This window comes from Lithobates pipiens, unplaced genomic scaffold (genome assembly GCF_037356315.1).
Source record: "Lithobates pipiens isolate NorthernLeopardFrog02 unplaced genomic scaffold, aLitPip1_a1.2 Scaffold_25, whole genome shotgun sequence".
In the NCBI taxonomy this organism is placed as follows: Eukaryota; Metazoa; Chordata; class Amphibia; order Anura; family Ranidae; genus Lithobates; species Lithobates pipiens.
In genome coordinates this window covers 100,923,509-100,943,370 of record NW_027507787.1, presented here as the reverse complement: position 1 = coordinate 100,943,370, position 19,862 = coordinate 100,923,509, and the positions used below count along the sequence as shown (strand labels likewise).

The 19,862-nt window shown below is 40.8% G+C and overlaps 1 protein-coding gene across 2 annotated transcripts in view; it reads left to right on the top strand.

The window, feature by feature from the left end:
* Positions 1 to 321: 321 nt before the first annotated feature.
* CARNS1 (carnosine synthase 1) overlaps positions 322 to 19,862 on the top strand; it is a 34,631-nt gene continuing 15,090 nt past the window's right edge. The window contains exons 1-2 of one of the 2 annotated variants that reach the window (XM_077454774.1): positions 322 to 401; positions 18,616 to 18,631. In XM_077454774.1, the coding sequence (XP_077310900.1) occupies positions 18,629 to 18,631 (3 nt within the window). In that variant the 5' untranslated portion in view covers positions 322 to 401; positions 18,616 to 18,628. Of the gene's footprint in view, positions 402 to 17,276; positions 17,363 to 18,615; positions 18,632 to 19,862 lie in introns of those variants that run through there. The other variant, XM_077454773.1, reaches the window with a different exon arrangement.

Below are 19,862 nucleotides of genomic sequence, written 5' to 3'. Positions count from 1 at the left end.
AAAGAGTAAGGGTGACCCCTGCTAATGAGAGGCAGTTGTCAAAACTAGAAGTATAAGAATGAGTAGTGTGGTTTTGAATGCTGCCTTGTTCACTAACAGCTGAGTGTGTATTTTGTACAGAAATAGCAGAAAGAACAGGGCACGGCACTGGGTGTAATGGAATAAGTTGCCAATATCACATCAGAGTGATTGACGGGCACTGCTGTGATGTTGACCCACTGATATGGGTCTGGCTGAGTGACAGCTGGGAGCAGCTCAAGTAAAGCCTAGCAGGGAGGGGGAAGGCGAGGGGGGAGAGTAGGATTTAAAGAGACGCCCTAATCCCTCAGAGCTCTCTGTGTGCTGGTCTGTCTCGTGAGGTCCCTCTTTACCTGTCGTTCCTTCTGCAAGGACATTTAGAGGTGAGAACTGATCTTTCTCGACATAATGCACCCTTAACCTCATTGTACAATGAAAAAGGCAATCACAGGAGCTTTTTAAATTTTGAATATGCCTACATTGCTTATTTTACCCTCTGCTTATTTTCTTAGAATACAATATATAGGCAGATCTTGTACCAAGAGCAAGTGGTTAGAGATCTCTCCATGTTCTTTTAGATGATGAAATGATGAGGGTCTGTTGCAACTGTTCTTCCCAACTTCGTTGAAGTTTGTCAGTAAAGCGTGTGGTTCTATGTGGACTTTTATTCAGTTATGAGCAATTCTGCTGGTACTTGTTACCACTCGACAATTAACTCCTATGTATCCTATCACAAGTGGTGCTTGGACTAGTTGCATCACTAGTAAACATACCTTGGTGGCCCTTGGGCTTGCAATAATTGGGCAAGTTTTTCATTCAATTTGAAAAGAGAGCTGTATATTTGTGCTATAATCACAACATCTCAGAACATGACTAAATGTTTCTGTTTTATGCATATACAGTAAAATTATTTCATTTTTTTCTGTGATAAAAAAAACAAATGTCAAACATGTTGATAACTGATGCTCATAAATTTCAGCACTTATAAATGCTCATTGTTGCTGCTTATTATATCACAAAATCTATAGCGATACTCAAATGGCTCGAATTTGTAAACTAAATTTACATTACCCTAGATTAGATTATTTTAATTTGAACTATGAGAAAAGGAAGGATTGTTTCTTATTATATGCGGAATATTTTGTGATGTCTTAAGCTGGTTGTACCACTAGCATTAACCCAATTGTCTATAGCTGGCTTTAGATTGTTTTTGTGATCTTTAATACGTGATGTTGTTACATACCCTCTAAACTGCAAATTTAAGAGCCCAGTGCCATTTTATCATGGTTTTGTGTGGTAGAGTTGGAGCTAGTAAAATGGAGGGACAACTATGGCATAGCAGAAGGTCATGTAAAGAAGGGATGGGTTCAAATAGGGCCACACTTATTATAACCTAAGATCAACATACATAATTTGGTTTTTATTAGGTATCCCTGCAGTGGTCATTTGCGCTACTTTTTATAATTATTTTTATTGTTTTGGTTTTAAATTATAATAACATTGCGTTACACTAAAGCATCTTGGTGTTGACTCGAGTAATTATTATTGTATTGTTATTATTACAATAATAATTATACATTTATTAACTAGCTTAAAAGCAACGGTAATCAACAAAGTGCTGTTGTCATTCTTAAGAACCATTTAGCTTTTAGCATACTGTAGTCTGATCTGGTAAGAAATGATTTGAGATTGCTGTGAATTTCTCAGTACTGTATTGCTTTGCCACATAGGGTCTCAGATAGTGCTAGATTCCATAAATCCATAGTTGCAATATTGCTGTGGTATTAGCATCTGCTGAGAGTTTCATTTACATTTTTGCTACATTTAGTAAAGAACTAATATAATAGTTCAGTTGTAAATACATGAGTCATGATTTGTCTGTTAGGAGATGCAGTTATTGCAACATCTATTGTTTGGATGGATAAAGCGGGTTTTATGTATTTTGAAAACTAGTGAAATCAAAGATAACAGTCTTGAGTTCCCAATGTCTGATCTTGGGGTCACAGACACACATTTGACAAGATTAAAACTGCTAAAAATCGTAGAACAGTAAGGATCTCAAGCCTAGAGATAAAATATTTTAAGCATGACCAAACCTACTTTGAAACATAAGCAGCTGTCCCTAGTATAACAACAGAGAGTGTTGGGTCATCCCATTCAAGTATAATTGAAGCTATTAATACGGTTTGCACTATGGGTGTCTTTATAAAATATCTGTATAGCAATTTACCCAGCAAAAGTGTCTGTACATTCATTCTGTTCAAAATAAATTATTAGGTTATTTTTTGTCCTGTTAAATGTTTTTCATTTATTTAAAATTGAAATACTGCAATCGACCACTAGATAGCACTAGTTATCATATGAAAAAACAGTGCCCTCTAGTGGCCAAATATGATATATTTCTTTTTTATTCCCTCGTTCACACCGATGCGATTTGACAGTTCCAGTCGCAGCACACTGCCGGAAATGGAACTGTTCAAATCACGGCGACTCACATTGCAGCAACTTTGAAAAAGGTTTTTACACTACTTTTTTCATGGCGATTTGCATTAGGCTTCTGTTAACCCCTCCGGAAGATTTGCACCCCATTCATGACCAGGCCATTTTTTGTGATATGGCACTGCATTATTTTAACTGACAATTGTGCAGTCATGCGACACTGTACCCAAATAAAATTGATGTCCTTTTTTTCCCCACAAATAAAGCTTTCTTTTGGTGGTATTTGATCACCTCTGCATTTTTATTTTTTGTGCTATAAACAAAAAATTAAAATTTTGAAAAACAAACAATATTTTTTACTTTCTGCTCTAAAACTTATCCAATTAAAGAAAATGCAAAAATCGAATTTCTTCATCAGTTTAGGCCAATATGTATTCTGCTACATATTTTTGGGAAAAAAAAATCCCAAAAGGCGTATATTGATTGGTTTGCACAAAAGTTATAGCGTCTAAAAACTATGGGATATATTTATGGAATTTTTTTAAATTATTTTTTGTTTCTAGTAATGGCAGCAATCAGCAGCTTGTAGCAGGACTGCGATATTGCGGTAGACAAATTGGACATAAACGGATACTTTTGACACTTTTTTGGGAACCAGTGACACTAACACAGTGATCAGTGCTAAAAATATGCACTGTTACTGTACTAATAACACTGGCTGGGAATGGGTTAACGCCAGGGGCGATCAAAGGGTTAACTGTGTGCCTAATTGGTGTTTCAATGTAGTGGAGGAAGTGCTTTTACTAGTGGAAGGTATGGATCCATGCCTTCGGTACTGACAGAATGGCACTCTGCCTTGTTTACATAGGCAGATTACCGTTCTTCCTGTGTACAGAACGATCAGTAGGCGTCATCGGGCATCAGGTCCAAGGGACCCGCTGTGTAGATTTACAGCAGGAGCGAGCCCCCCACTGACACGCACTCGCGCCTGATACCCTTATCATTTATATATACACATGATCCTACGCAGGGTGGCCGCCCTGTAGCAGTAAATCTGCTATAGAGCGGTTAGCAAAAGGTTAAATGAAGTCACAAGCTGCAATGAAATCAGAGGTGCAAATCACACTGATCTGTGGCTTTTCATGTCGCACTGAAGTAGTGCGATTGCAAAGCTTTACTGGTGTGAACCAGTGCTTAATCCAATAAAAACATTTGAGCAACACCGGAAATAGCCTAATGAAATAGTGAACTGTTATGCAGTTATTTTTATTAATACACCCCCTAGAGTAGATTGTCTCAGTGAATGCAAATGCCCAAAGTATTTATTAGGAGTAGACCTGCAGACCACCATTTTAGAAATCAGTAACAAAAGGCATAAGCCAATACAATGCTACAAGGATTGCGAAGAAAGCAGGAATAGATCAGCAAGCTATTGGGGAGCGTCAGTGATTTTGCCTGTTGGAAATAATTGCAGGTTTTTGGAGGCTGCTGCAGGTAAATGCAAGCACCTATAGGTTTATATCTGCAGCCATTTTTAAACATATACCCAATCATGTGACCGGCCTCAGGTGATACACAGAAATGAAACAAATCCTCCTACATAAACTGTACCTGTTTGTCTGCAGCCTTCTCTCCTCTACAGCCTTCTAAAGCACACATTTTACACAGTATTTCTGAGCGTGAAGGAGTTTAAAAGGCAGAAGGCTTTTCATTTTACTGCATTCTATGTATTAAGATAAAAAGCCTTCTATTTGCAGCAGCACCCCCTAATACTTAACGGAGCCCCATCTCTGTCCAGCGATGTCCACGAGTCCCTCGGTTGTCCGAGACTGATTTGCTGAAACACAGCAGCGGCACCATTGGCTCACGTGACTGTCAATCAAAGTCAGTTAGCCAATCAGGAGAGAGAGGGGGTGGGGTCTGAATGGGCACAGGGAGCTGAGACTTGGCTCATGTGCCCCCATAGCAACCTGCTTGCTGTGGAGGCACTCAACAGGAAGGAGGGGCCAGGAGCAGCGAAGAGGGACACGAGAAGAGGAGGATCCAGGCTGCTCTGTTCAAATCCACTGCAACAGAGCAGGGAAGTATAACATGTTTGTTATTTAAAAAAACAAAAAAAACAAGACTTTACAATCACTCTGACCACTTTAGCCCAGAAGATTTGGCTGCTCAATGACCAGGACATTTTTTGCGATTGGGCACTGTATCACTTTAACTGATAATTGCGCGGTCGTGCGATGCTGTACCCAAAGAAATATGACTTTTGTTTTATTTTTACCAGAAATAGAGCTTTCTTTTGGTGGTATTTGATCATCTCTGTGGTTTTAATTTTTTGCGCTATAAACAAAACAATAGCGACATTTTTGAAAAAAACACAATATTATGTACTTTTTGCTTTGATAAATATCCCCATTTTTTCTTTTAAAAAAGCAAATTTTTTTCCTCAGTTTAGGCCGATATGTATTCTTCTACATATTTTTGGTAATAAAAATCGCAATAAGCATATATTGATTGGTTTGCGCAAAAGTTATAGCGTTTACAAATTAGGGTATAGATTTATCGCATTTTTATTTATTTCTTTTTCTATGGCGATCATCTGCGATTTTTATCGGGACTGCGACATTATGGTGGACACGTCAGACCATTGACAATTATACAGCGATCGGTGCTATAAACATTCTGTGTAAATGTCACTGGCAGGGAAGGGGTTAACCCTAGGGGGCGATCAAGGGGTTAACTGTGTTCCCTGACTGTGTGTTCTAACTGTGGGGGAGGGGACTGACTATAGGAGATGACAGATCGTGGTTCCTAGCTATTAGGAACTCACGATCTGCCTCTCCTCTCCTCACAGAACAGGGATTTGTGTGTTTACACACACGCGTCTCTGTTCTGCCTCTCGTGCCTGCGATTGCACGTGGTCGGCGGTCATAGCGGCTATAAGCAGTGGCACTCCTGTAATGCAGTGGGAGACGCGTGTGAGCACCTGCTATCCTGCTTAAAGAAGTCAACGTACAGCTACAACGGTTCGCGGGATCGTGCCGACCTGCCGCAGTATAACAACGGCGGCTGGCCGACAAGTGGTTAAAGAGGGTTGGGACCTGATGTCACAAACTGAATGCAACACAGAGGAGAGCTGAGTGTAATCTGAGACTTGAGTGGAGGAGTCTGCCAATCACCAGCTGTGTGCTGGATGGTGGGGCGTCTCCTGGAATTGCTTGGTGTCGGCCTCAAAGGCTTACTTTTGAAGCATGTTACATGTTACACCCATATTTAACGTGTAACATGTAACATGCTCCAGCTTCTGCCTCCACACCCTCCATGACAGAGAGTGGGGGATCTTCTCCTCGGCACCCACTGTCACATTTCAAAATTTGTGTGACTGTGAATAAAGAAACTACAGGTCCCGTCTTTCACCGCGGCAGATGATTTGTAGTTCTTAATGAACTATGAGGACACTGATAAACACCCTCGTTGTCCATTGACACTTTCTTCAACTTTCAAACTGACAGCCAAGCTGGAGGCAGTGTCTGCAGGAGCCTGACATTGCACCCAATATCTCCTGATCATGGGTGCAGTGCTCTGCAGACTCCGGTAAAAAATAATAATAGATGCACATTTTTTTCCCTCAAAATATGTGAATTTATTTATTTTTAAAAAGGAGAACTTAGCCAGATATCAGAGGAATAAGTGAGCAGCTAAAATTCACACTAGGTGCTTTTGGTTGAGGCAAGTACACACTATAGAAGGATACACTTTGTTCACGGGCGTAACTATAGGGGGTGCAGCAGTCGCGACTGCAACTGGGCCCTGTGATGCAGGGGGCCCATGTAGCCCCCTCTACATATGGCCGGCAGCAGCATAGGCAGCTAGGGGTACCAGTGCACCATGCACACAGGTGGCTGGAGGTGGAGGGTGACTAGCAGAGCTCCATGCTCGACTATTGCACTGGCTGCTCTTTAGTTGTGCATTCCCCGCATGACCTAAGTCTTTGGCCGGCTCCTCAGAGTACCCCTCTCCTGCTCCATGCATTGCCGCTCAGTCCGATGTCTGTTCTCCCCAGCCAGAGTCCCGCCCCCCTGAGTCTGGCCCACACTGCACTGCATACTTCTCCTGGGTAAACAAACTTTAAGCACACAGATGCAGTGCAGCCCTATGAGAGCCGGCTATCCGGAGGACACGGCAGGCTTGTCTGCCAGCCCCACTCCTCCCCCGTCATACACAGATGATGAAAGGTCTTTCTGGGAGATATGCTGATCACCCGTCCAGCACACTGGATGGAGCCCAGGCCAACATGGATGAGTGTGCAGCCTGCAGCTTGGTCATGGTGAGTGAGAGGACCCCATCCCCCACACACCATTACATACCCCCTCCATCTCCCCCTGGGGATAGGGTCCCCCACCTCCCCTGGGGACAGGGACCCCTTCTCACCTGGGGCAGTAACTTCATATGCCCTGGAGAAAAGGACCTCATCTCTTCTGGGGACAGGGACCCCATCCTGCCTAAGGACAGTCCACCAATGGGGCACCTAAAAAAAAAAAAAAAAAAAAAAAAAAAAACTAATGATACCAGTGGTGGAACTACAGGGCTCACAAAGGTCATACCTGTGACCACGCCCTGGAGTTCCACCGCTGGACTCTAAAGGAAAGGGCCCTGGCTGGGGTTCAGGGTGGCCCTTCATGGTTTCTTGCATCAGGGCCCTGAAGGTTCTAGTTACGCCACTGACTTTGTTTTTCATTTCCGAGGTTTACAACCACTTTAACATATTTTCTTTAAGCTACATACTGGACCAGAGATTAGTGTGAAACAAATTAGAAGTAATTTAATACCTATTTTCATGACTATCTGACCCTAGAAGGCCACAGTGTTAGTATTATAGGATGATACTACAGTGCCTTAAAAAAATATTCATACCCCTTGAAATGTTCCACATTTTGTCATGTTACAACCAAAAACGTAAATGTATTTTATTGGGATTTTATGTGATAGACCAACACAAAGTTGCAAATAATTAATAATAATAATAATAATAATAATAATAATAATAATAAATAATTAATATGAAGTGGAAGGACAATGATAAATGGTTTTCCAAATTTCTTTACAAAGAAATATCTGAAAAGTGTGGCGTGCATTTGTATTCAGCCACCTTTACTTTGATACTCCTAACTAAAATCTAGTGGAACCAATTGCTTTCAGAAGTCACCTAATTAGTAAACCTGAGTGTAATTTATTCTCAGTATAAATACAGCTATTCTGTGAAACCCTCAGAGGTTTGTTCGAGAACCTTAGTGAACAAACAGCATCACGAAGGCCACGAACACACCAGCCAGGTCAGGGATAAAGTTTTGGAGATGTTTAAAGCAGGGTTACATTATAAAATAAATATCCCAAGCTTTGAACATCTCACAGAGCACTGTTCAATCCATCATCCAAAAATGGAAAAAGTATGCCACAACTGCAAACCTACCAAGACATGGCCGTCCACCTAAACTGACAGGCCGGGCAAGGAGAGCATTAATTAGAGAAGCAGACGAGAGGCCCATGGTAACTCTGGAGAAGCTGCTGAGATCCACAGCTCAGGTGGGAGAATCTGTCCACAGGACAACTATTAGTCGTGCACTCCACAAATCTGGCCATTATGGAAGAGTGGCTAGAAGAAAGCCATTGTTAAAAGAAAACCATAAAAATTGCCATTTGCAGTTTGCAAGGAGCCATGTGGGGGACACAGCAAACATATGGAAGAAGGTGCTCTGCTCAGATGAGAATAAAATTGAACTTTTTAGCCTAAAAGAAAAAAGCTTTGTGTGGCGTAAAACTAACACTGCACATCACCCCGAACACACCATCCTGAGATGTTTTTCTTCAGTAGGAACAGGGAGGCTGGTTAGAGTTGATGGGGAGATGGAAGGAGCTAAATACAGGGCAATCTTAGAAGAAAACCTGTTATGCCGCGCATACACGGTCGGAATTTCCGACAGAAAATTCCAGACCTAAATCCAATTGAGAATCTGTGACAAGACTTGAAAACTGCTGTTTACAGATGCTCTCCATCCGAACTGACAGAGCTTGAGCTATTTTGCAAAGAAGAATGGGAAAAATGTCACTCTCTAGATATTCAAAGCTGGTAGAGACATCCCAAAATGACTTGCAGCTGTAATTGCAGTGAAAGGTGGTTTTACAAAATACTGACTTGGGGGCTGAATACAAATTCATGCCACACTTTTCACATACTTATTTGTAAAACATTGTGAAAACCATTTATCATTTTTCTCCAACTTCACAATTTTGTGCCACTTTGTGTTGGTCTATCACAAAAAATCCAAATAAAATAAAATGTTTTGGTTGTAACATGACAAAATGTGGAAAATGTCAAGGGTATGAATACTTTTTCAAGGCACTGTAAATTGATTTCTAAAGCATGCACAAGATTGCAAGTAACTATGAGAGGCAATAAGGCCACAAATCATAAAAGAAGTGCAAGATAATATTCTTTTGGGAACAGTTAAAGACAAACACAAATTGCAGGATTTATGGTATCGCATGTGTCACTATCTATGCTGATTACCTACTAATTTCAGGTGACAGAATGTGTAAATCACTTTCTTGGCATTTGTGAAGTCTGTTTTAATTTTTAAGAGATATGTAATTTTCATCCCAGCTAGCAGTTCTAACTAGATGATTTCTCTAATCCATTGCACAGTGAGATGATGATTCGGGCAGTAGACCATTTTCAAGAAGTCACACATGGCATATTAATTCACACATAGCAGTTCAACTGCAGAACACTCCTCACATGCAAATGTAACACCCACTCAGATACTGATATCAAAGAGGGTTGAAGTGTTCACCAAAGATTATTTGACAAAATCCCAGGCCAAACTCACAAAACACATTTTAAGTGAAACTATGGGCAAAATAAAAAATAACATATGCCATGATGCAGTCTGTTGCTGGCGGGATTTCTTTTCTTTCAGTCCCCTGAAATATAGTTTTATAATCTATTCATTCTTCCAGTAGATCTGTTATTTTCCTATAAAAGTAGCCCAAACAGATGGGGACAATAAAAGATGGGGCTTACTGCAATAAAAAGCAATACATGCGGTGAATCTCAAAAAATTTATGTTTATTGGTATGTACAAAACATGTAGATATAATAAAAACCTAGTGCTAGACCAATCCTGTTATTTTCCTACTTCCTGTAATGGGGGGACAATGCTGATGCCAACGAGCACTGTCACCCTGTGGAGAGGATTGTTTTGGATGGATATATAGTTTTAAACTGACTTTAAAGTTTAAATACTTTGTAGTATTAAGACAAAAATCTGCATTTCTACTCCAGATTGATGGTGTTGAAGGCTCAAAAATGAAAGATTTTTTTAAAAACATTTTCACTCCCCCTACCTGCCAAAGATGGTGCCATCGTCACATGTGATCTGCTAGGACATCAGCTTAAAAAGACAGTTGAGAACTGGCATACTGAGTGTTATCACCAGAGGCATGCCTTGAATGTAGTATGAACTGCCCATGCACTTTTAGGCTAAATATTACTGAATCTACAAATAATATCAGGTTGCTTTCTCCTGTGAAGAGGGCAAGCGCTAGCTGAAATATTATTTGTAGATTTATTTTATATTGGATAATTGGAGGTATATCCAGTTCAGCAGGACAGCTATTGATATAACACATAGAGCAGCCTTTCTCAACCCCAGAGGAGCCCCTAAATATTTTTTTAGGTCTTGGAGAACCCCTACTAAAACCAATTCAAAAGGGATCAATGGGAAAACTCCCTTTACGTTGGGGGTCAGTAGGAACAATGCAAAATTACATTGGTGTTCAGAGTGCCACCCTTACACACAGCTAAAAAAGATTACTGAGACATGCCGCTGGCTCGGTCAAGTGGTACTATAGGCAAGGTAGGCACCGGCCTACAGCACAAATCAGTGGGGGGCGCCAGTAGTGCCTCCTCCTCCATTGCCAGCTGTGCTGGTTAGGGACAGCCTGAGAAGGAAAGGGGGGCTTCCTGTCATTCCAAACACAGTGCAAGCTGAAATGGCTACTGGAGGGAGGATTTTGCTCCCCCCTTTCTCCAGCTGCGGGACTGGATCTCCTCTGGATCTGGGGATGCGGCCAGCTTTGGAGATCCCGCCTGCCTGATTTGCCCGCACACTCACATGTGTGAACCGCCCATCTGAACCACCTGCCGTCCACCTACATGTCTAAACCATCTGCCTGTCCGGCCCTCCGCTGGCACTCGGAGGGAGATGTTAGTTGACCAGGAGCAAGTGTGTGCTGAGGTAAGCTCAGCTGACTATACCTTATTGCCAGAGCACTAGGGGAATGGGACTGCAGTAGGCTGGAAGTGAGGAAAGGGTTAACATTGCCCTATCCACCGATGTAAGTGGGGGGTGGAATGATTCAGGGGCAGTGAACGATACCCCTCCAATCCCCCACCTTGCATTGTCCTTGTGGCAGTGACATTTTAACCCACCTCCCCCTTTGGGCTACCTGCAATTGCTCCGGAAAAGGATAGAACAGAGATCTATCAATGTAAGCAGACAGATTTCCGTTCTGAAAGGGGTGAGGAGAGTGATCTGTTGTTCCTAATGCTTAGGAACAACAATCAGTCTCCTCCCATGGGCATAGCCACCTCCCTCCCCGCAGTTAGAATAACTCTCTAGGACACACTTAAACCCTTGATTGCCCCCTAGTGTTAACCCCCTCCCTGCCAATGACATTTATACAGTAATGAATGGCTATTTATAGCATTGATTGCTGTATAAATGTCAATGGTCCAAAAATAGTGTCAAAAGTGTCCGATTCGCCCGCCGCAATGTCGCAGTCCTGATAAAAATCTCTGCCATTACTAGTAAAAAAAAATGTCATAAATCTATCCCCTATTTTGTAGACGCTATAACTTTTGTGCAAACCAATCAATAGATGCTTATTGCAATTTTTTTTTACAAAAAACTTGTAGAAGAATACAAAATGGCCTAAAAGAAGAAGAAATTCTTTTTTTTTTATATATATATTTTTGGGGGATATTTATTATATCACAAAGTAAAAAATATTGTTTTTTTTTTTTATTGTCGGTCTTTTTTTGTATATAGAGCAAAAAATAAAAATCGCAGAGGTGATCAAATACCACCAAAAGAAATTTCTATTTGTAGGAAAAAAGGACCTGAACTTTGTTTGGGTACAACATTGCACGCAACTGTCAGTTAAAGCGTCACAGTACCGGATCACAAAAAGTGGCCTGGTCAGGAATGGGGTAAATTCTTCCAGGCTGAAGTGTTTAAATTCTGTGACACGTATTCACTATGTCCTGTAACTAGGCACTGGTGTGTCACACATTTCACAGAGTCTGAATTCTGAACTACAGAGATGTTGAGAGGAGGAGTTTCAGGAAATGGAGTCAGTATACAGGAATCGCTGCTTGCAGGCAGCAAGGTACCATGGGGTATGTACTGCTTGGAAAGTAAACAGTTAACAGCAGAGCAGATGCTGCAATGCATGCACAGAATCAAGATTGTTGTAGAAAGAGGTGGCCAGCAGACAGGCAGTGCTCATAACATCAGATGAGATATTTCAAGTAAGCTTTTATTGGATTGTCAAATACAGTGCTGTGCAGCCATTTTAGGCAGGTGTGAAGAAACATTGTATTGTAAGAATAATTTCAATAATATATGTTTTAAAGGTGAAGCCCAGCCTGAGCTTTTTAGGCTGGGCTTCTCCTATGGGTCACACGAGTGAAATTCGTTTTGCACTCCTGTGACCCATTTTCAGCGGAGAGCAGTCTAAAGTCCGCTCTCCACTGGTGTCATTGCTATCAGTCAAGGCACCGCGTTGTCCCGACTTCAGAAGTCTGGATCCACCAGGTGTCTTAACTGATGGCAGTCTCAGCATCTCAGTGAGCCGCCGCTCCCCGCCTCTCCACAGCTCATCGCTCCAATGAGCATGGAGGATCAGAGCAGGAGAGATGCTGACTGACTGACAGGCTGCATCCACCTAGGTAAGTATGAATATATATATATATATATATATATATATATATATATATATATATATATAAAAACATACTTCTCTTTTAATTGCTTATTTTATCAATTTACAAAATGCAAAGTGAGCGAACAGAAGAAAATCTAAATCAAATCAATATTTGGTGTGACCATTCTTTGGCTTCAAACCAGCATTAGTTCTTACACTTGCATACTTTGTATACTTGCACAAAGTCAGGGATTTTGTAGGATTTAAGTGGGGTGTATGATTACTCAATTAAACCAAGCAGGTGCTAATGATTATCAATTTCATATGTAGGTTGAAACACAGGCATTAACTGAAACAGAAACAGCTGTGTAGGAGGCTTACAACTGTGTAAGGAACAGCCAAACTCTGCTGCTAAGGTTAGATCGTGGAAGACAGTTTCATGTCACAGGTCATGCACCTTGGCAAGACTAAGTACAGCAAAAAGACACAAGATGGGTATACTGTATCAGCAGGGTCTCTCCAAGGTATAGATTTTAAATCAGACTGGGGTTTAAAGATGTGCTGTTCATTCTCTTTTGAACAAGGACATAGAAACGAGCAATGCTGGGGACCATAGATGAAAGGCTCATCATATTTACTTACCTTTGACATCAGTAGATGTCCCAACAGTGCCATCAGAACAGAACTGGTGGAAACCAGTTGGACTCAGGTACACTCATCTTCTGTCTGGAGAAGTCTGGTCAGAAGTGGTCTTCATGGAGGAATTGTGGGCAGAAAGCTATATCTCCAACGTAGAAACAAGGCTAAGCAATTCAACTACTAGCGAAAACATAGGAACTGCGGTGCAGAAAAAATGGCAGCAGGTGCTGTGGACTGATGAGTCAAATTTTTAAATATTGGGCTGTAGCAGGAGGTAATTTGTTGGCCGTAGGGCTAGAGAGTGGTACAATAATACATGTCTGCAGGCAACAGTGAAGCATGGTGGAGGTTCCTTGCAAGTTTGGGGGTACATTTCTGCAAATGGAGTTGGAGATTTCGTCAGGATCAATGGTGTCCTCAATGCTGGGAAATACAGGCAGATATGTATCCATCATGCTATCCATCATGCCATACCATCAGGGAGGCGTGTGATTGGCCCCAAATGTATTCTGCAGCAGGACAAGGACCCCTAACATACAGCCACTGTCATTAAGAACTAGCTTCAGCATAAAGAAGAACAATGAGTCCTGGAAGTGGTGGATGGCCCCCATAGAAACCTGATCTCAACATTATTGAATCTGTCTGGGATTACATGAAGAGACAGAAGGATTTGAGGCAGCCTACATCCACAGAAGATCTACATATGGCTAGTTCTCCAAGATGTTTGGAAAAACCTACCAGCAAAGTTCCTTCAAAATCTGTGTGCAAGTGTACTTAGAAATTTGATGCTGTTTTTAAGGCAAAGGGTGGTCACATCAAATATTGATTTTATTTGGATTTCTCTTCTGTTCATTTACTTTCCATTTTGTTAATTGATAAATATAAACTATTAACTCTTCTATTTTAAATTTTCAGCAGTTTTCGCACCTGCCTAAAACTCTATTGTATTGCTAATAAAATGCTGATGCTATAAACTATGTATGCAGTGAACTATGCTATTGCTATTGGTTAGGTTAGTTTCTTTTTGAGAAAAAAACTTTTGCTAACGCTTTAAAATTAGTAACTGCCACTTTTGCTGGACAGCTTAGCGTGTTAAAGGAAGTAAGAATTGATTTACTGACAAACGGGTAATAAAACTTCAGGGTAGGCTCAGAAAATGAAAAATTGCTGTGATAATGCTATTGACAGACTGCGCCATATATGAAAGCAAAGATATCCATTGTTCCAAAGACACATCCAGGTAGCAGAGTGCAAATGCAATAAACAAATGGATAATAACAAGGGGTATTTGTAATTTTTATTCTAGACCAACAGTCAAATACTATCATTACTGCTTGAATCACACATTCTAAGAGAGAAAGAGGCCATATGAGCCTTTAAAGTGATATTAAAGTCTTTTTTTAAATTGTTTTATAACAAACATGTTATACTTACCTGCCCTGTGCAGTGGTTTTGCACAGAGCAGCCTGGCTCTTCCTCTTCTCGGGTCCCCTGCCAGCGCTCCTGGCCCCTCCCTTCTGCCAAGGTCACCCAAGCAGGCTCGTTCCTGAACCGCAGCTCTGCTCAGCCCCTCCCACTCCTGATTGGTTGGCTCACTGGCTGTGATTAGGGATGGATGAACGGTTCGGCCCGAGCATAAGTTCGGGCCAAACTTTGGTTGTTTGGATGTTCGGCAAATAACGAACATTATGCGGTTTTTGCAGCAAATTCGAAAGCTACGGAACCCCGTCAAAGCCTATGGGACACTAACATGAAAAACCAAAAGTGCTAATTTTAAAGCCTTATATGCAAGTTATTCTCATAAAAGTGTTTGGGGACCCTGATCCTGCCCCAGGGGATATGTATCAATGCAAAATAAAGTTTTAAAAACTGCAGTTTTTTGGTAGCAGTGATGATAATGTTCAAAGTGAAACAATAAAAATGAAATATTCCTTTAAATATCGTGCCTGGTGGGTGTCTATAGTATGCCTGTAAAGTGGCACAGTTTTCTCGTGTTTAGAACAGTACTACATTGAAAAAAAACACATGGGTCCCCCCCAGTCCATTACGAGGCCCTTTGGGTCTGGTATAAATATTAAGGGGAACCCCAAACCAAAAATTTAAAACAAAATTGTGTGGGGGTCCCCCCAATATCCATACCAGGCCCTTCAGGTCTAGTATGAATATTAAGGGAAACCCTGCGTCAAATAAAAATGGTGTAGGGGTCCCCCCAAAATCCATACCAGACCCTTATCCGAGCACGCAATCTGGCAGGCCGCAGGAAAAGAGAGGGGGATGAAAGAGCGCCCCCCCCCCCTCCTGAACTGTACCAGGCCACATGCCCTCAACACAGGGAGGATGCTTTGGGGTCCCCAAAGCACCTTCTCCCCATATTGATGGGGACAAGGGCCTCATCCCCACAACCCTTGCTTAGTGGTTGTTAGGGTCTGCGGGCAGGGGGCTTAACGGAATCTGGAAGCCCCCTTTAACAAGGGGACCCCCAGATCCCGGCCTCCCCCCATATTAATTGGTAAGGGCTACATCGTACCCCTACCATTTCACAAAAAAAGTGTCAATAATAATAAAAAATACAGTAGACACTTTGGGACAAGTCCTTTATTAAAAAACTTTAACCGGAGGGACTTGTAGAAGTCCTACATCATATTTTCCCTTGGCCCAGAGAATATCAGGTATTTCAGAAACACAGAACACATGTACACAGAGGACTTTTGACCCTTTAGAACCACTTTATTGATGCAACTGCTGTCATCGATGAGCAGGAGATAAATACACAAAGAGATTTAAACAACGTTATCCCATCTGAATCCAGTCCACATTTCTGGAAAGCACCCTGCAGACCCTCTTGTGTCTGCATAAAGCTGGCCATACACTGCCAGGGGACCGAAAAAACAAACTAGTAGGTTCCTCCATCTATGCAAACAAGGTAGATGGCAGAATCTTCCACCACCAGGACATTGTATTCTCACAACTGGACCTGCAGCTGTCAGAATACACTGATCAATGGCTGCGGACCAAAATTGAGCAAATAAACATCCAGAAAAAAACACACATCAATAGAAAAAGCACCAGACCAAAGGATAAGAAAGACTAAATCCATGTATTGGTTTACATAAAAAAAAAAAACAGCTAATGTGTTTCAGGGGGCAGTAAACAACTCCTCCTTCATCAGGGCTACAACAAATACAAATACAGCCAATATGTGTGCATGTGCACATGTATGGGGTTAATTTACTAAAACTGGAGGGTACAAAATCTGATGCAGCTCTGCATAGAAACCAGTCAGGTTTTTTGTCAACCATTAATTGAATAAGCTGACGTTAGAAGGTGATTGGCTACAGTGAACAGCTGCATCAGATTTTGCACTCTCCAGTTTTAGTAAATCAACCTCTATGTGTATTTATGTATGCACGTATATGTACTCGTATATAGCCCTGATTGATCTGAACCAATGAGATCTCCAAAAGTTGTTGTCCTTTCACTACTTTTTATGAACTCACACCAAAGTCTCAGCGCTTCCAGGGTGTTTTTTTCTTCATTGGATCAAATGAACAACAGCTGTTAAGCAGGGATTGCCACACACTGATCATTGTCAGATAGGTCTAATTTAAATCAGTGTGTGGCTAGGTTTAGCCTTGCTGGTTCAACAACCAGCTAATTTACAGCATTGCGCTCATAGCAGCAGAACAAAAAAAACTAAACTTTATTTGTACTATACAGTCTTATAGCTGGACTATAACATTTTAAATATTATAATTCAATTCTAATGTTCAAGGAAAAAGTTACAGCAGTAATATATATGTATTATATTATATATAATCGCCAAAGTCTTCTGGATAAACTTAAAACAATTTTTTACTAAATAAAATATGTTAAAATAAGAACATGCTCTGACTTTTTTTTCAATTTATGCACTTATTTAGTACCTTGACTTTTTCAAAAGTTATGTTGCATAGAAAGCTGCCTTGTTGAACTGCTTTAAATGTACTATACCATCCAGATTTTTTTCCTTATTAAGTATAAGCAACTCCTGGTTATGTGAAAATTCCAGATCCTACAAAGCCTATTTATGGAGTGTTATAAGCTTCCAAATGACCCCCTGTTAGAAACTTTACAACACTCCATATATAGGCTTCACAGGATCTGGAATATTTACACAACCATGAGTTTGCAGTGGATATCAGTTGCCTCCATCTCAACTGTGAATCCTCAATACCCACATCGGATGGGAACAAGTGCATGTAGCTGTTATATATTATATGGCACTGTACATCCTATGTAAAAGGTGAGCACATTTTTTTCTTTCACACTTTCTCTTTTTAACCAGCACGTGTGCTCCCAGATATAGCCCCTACCTGGATATGTTTTTTTTTTGGGACCAATGGAACTGTGTTTTTTTACGAGATGCTGCTCCACCACCTTGTCTGGATTATTTTATATGGACATTCTTTGTGCTCTAAAGGAGATCTCTTGCATCGGAAATATGCTATTGCAGAGCCTTACTGTAATTTGACTACAAGCTCTGTAAAGAAGACATCTGTAAAAAGCTGTGAGATAATCATATAACAGGGAGAGGGTGGGATGAGTTTAACAAAGATAATACACAAATAAAGCTATGCCATGGCTGCCAGGAATTGGAATTTCTTCCCCAGTTTTATTAAATCATATCTTCTGCAAATGAAAGAGTGGGTGGTATAGCATCTATACATGTTATGAAAGTGAAGTTCATTTAGGCAGCTCTAGGTCATATTGCCTATTGGTCGAAAAATTGCTGGGTGCAGGGCTACTGACTTCTAAAAAAAAAATATTTAATAATGTGGAATTGAACTTTAAAACCTTCATTAAAATAAATTATAATAGAACTCTAGACCTGACAGGACAAAAGATGATTTGAAAACCGTTGCTAGAGGCTACTGCACTTTCAAACCCACCTATGAACCAGACTGTGTCCCTTGTAGGTCTAATATTGCATGTAAAATAAATGTTAAAGAACAGCAAGCAGCTAGTGTTAATGGGGGAATTGTACAGTTGTCTTACCTTCCACCCTTGGTGGAAAGAAAGAAAATTGCAGAATCTATTCCCTGTTTGAACTTACAAATAATTTCCACAATTTTATCATAGAGATACAATTTGGCACAATTAAAATCCACAAAACGGCCAAAGGGCACAAAAAATTGTAAGGCTGCATACAGCCTTGAAAAACTCAAACTTGAGATGGCTTCTGTAGAATCATAATGGAAGTTGGCAAGTGATTTATACTTTTTGCAAAGCTGACCATTACCTTATTACATTAGGGGGGAATTACGATTTATGGTTTTAATTATGCAATCAACGAACAGCATGGTATGCTGTTAATTTTACCAAGTATCTAATAAGGACAACCTAGGTTTATTGATTTGTATAAGTTGATGAAAATGTGAAAAATAATGAATTTTAAGTGTCTGATTTTCATTATTGGCATTGAATCTCAGATATATTTTCAATAACAAGGTTCTGTTTGTAATGTAACATTAACTGTAATGTGCGTTTGTTTTTCAGGACAAGACCAGCAATGGTAAGTAGAGTATAATGCCTAATCGTCCTATGCCTGTCTTACTTTGTCCGACTCTTTCTCACACTTGTCAGCTTGTGTTTGCTTTCCTCTATCTGTCGTCCCTCTCTTAAGCTGATTATCTGGTAATGTTACTGTGTCATCTTCTTCCACATAAATACTTCTCAGAAAGGGACATGTCCTATGTCATTGAAAGGCAATGTTGAATGTGCCTGTTCTTCCAAATACAGTGAAAACAGGTGTCAGTGCTCTGTGACACTTTTCTTCTGGCTCTAACTAAAATACTTCCAATCAAACTGAGCTAAATCTATAAACTGGGTATAAAAGCACTGAGATTTGCCTGAATGTCATTCCTAAGCACCCCAGAAATCGCTGAAATATGTGCTGAGTTTCTTTAACTCTCCAGCTTTATCAGTGCAACACATGTAGTCTCTCTAACATGTTGGTGGTTCACATTTAAGGAGAAGAGACAGAGCTCAGAATTGTAGTTCGTATACCAGTTTGTTCTTAAAAGTGTATGCCAAGCCAAAAACATTCTAGCTTTGATTAGAGTGGGGTTAGATTAAAACTACACTATATTACTAAAAGTATTGTGACGCCTGCTTTTATATGCACATAAACTTTAATGGCATCCCAGTCTTAGTCCCCCGTTGGGTTTAATATTGAGTTGGCCCACCCTTTGCAGCTATAGCAGCTTCAACTCTTCTAGGAAGGCTGTCCACAAGGTTTAGGAGTGTGTCTATGGGAATGTTTGAACATCCTTCCAGAAGTACATTTGTGTGACTGATGTGGACGAGAAAGCCTGGCTTGCAGTCTCTGCTCTAATTCATCCCAAAGTTGTTCTATTAAGTTGAAGTCAGGACTCTGTGCAGGCCATTCAAATTTTTCCACCCCAAACTCACTCATCCATGTCTTTATGTACCTTTTTTGTGCACTGGTGCGCAGTCATGTTGGAACAGGAAGGGGCCATCCCCAAACTGTTCCAACAAAGTTGGGATCATGAAATTGTGCAAAATGCCTTAGTATGCTGATCCATTAAGAGTTGCCTTCACTGGAACTAAGGGACCAAGCCCAGCCCCTGAAAAAACAAAACACCACACCATAATCCCCCTCCACCAAATGATTTGGACCAGTGCACAAAGCAAGGTCCTTAAAGACATGGGTGAGGGGGTTTGGGGTGTAGGAACTTGACTGGCCTGCACAGAGGCCTCACCTAATCCCGTGAGTATACCTT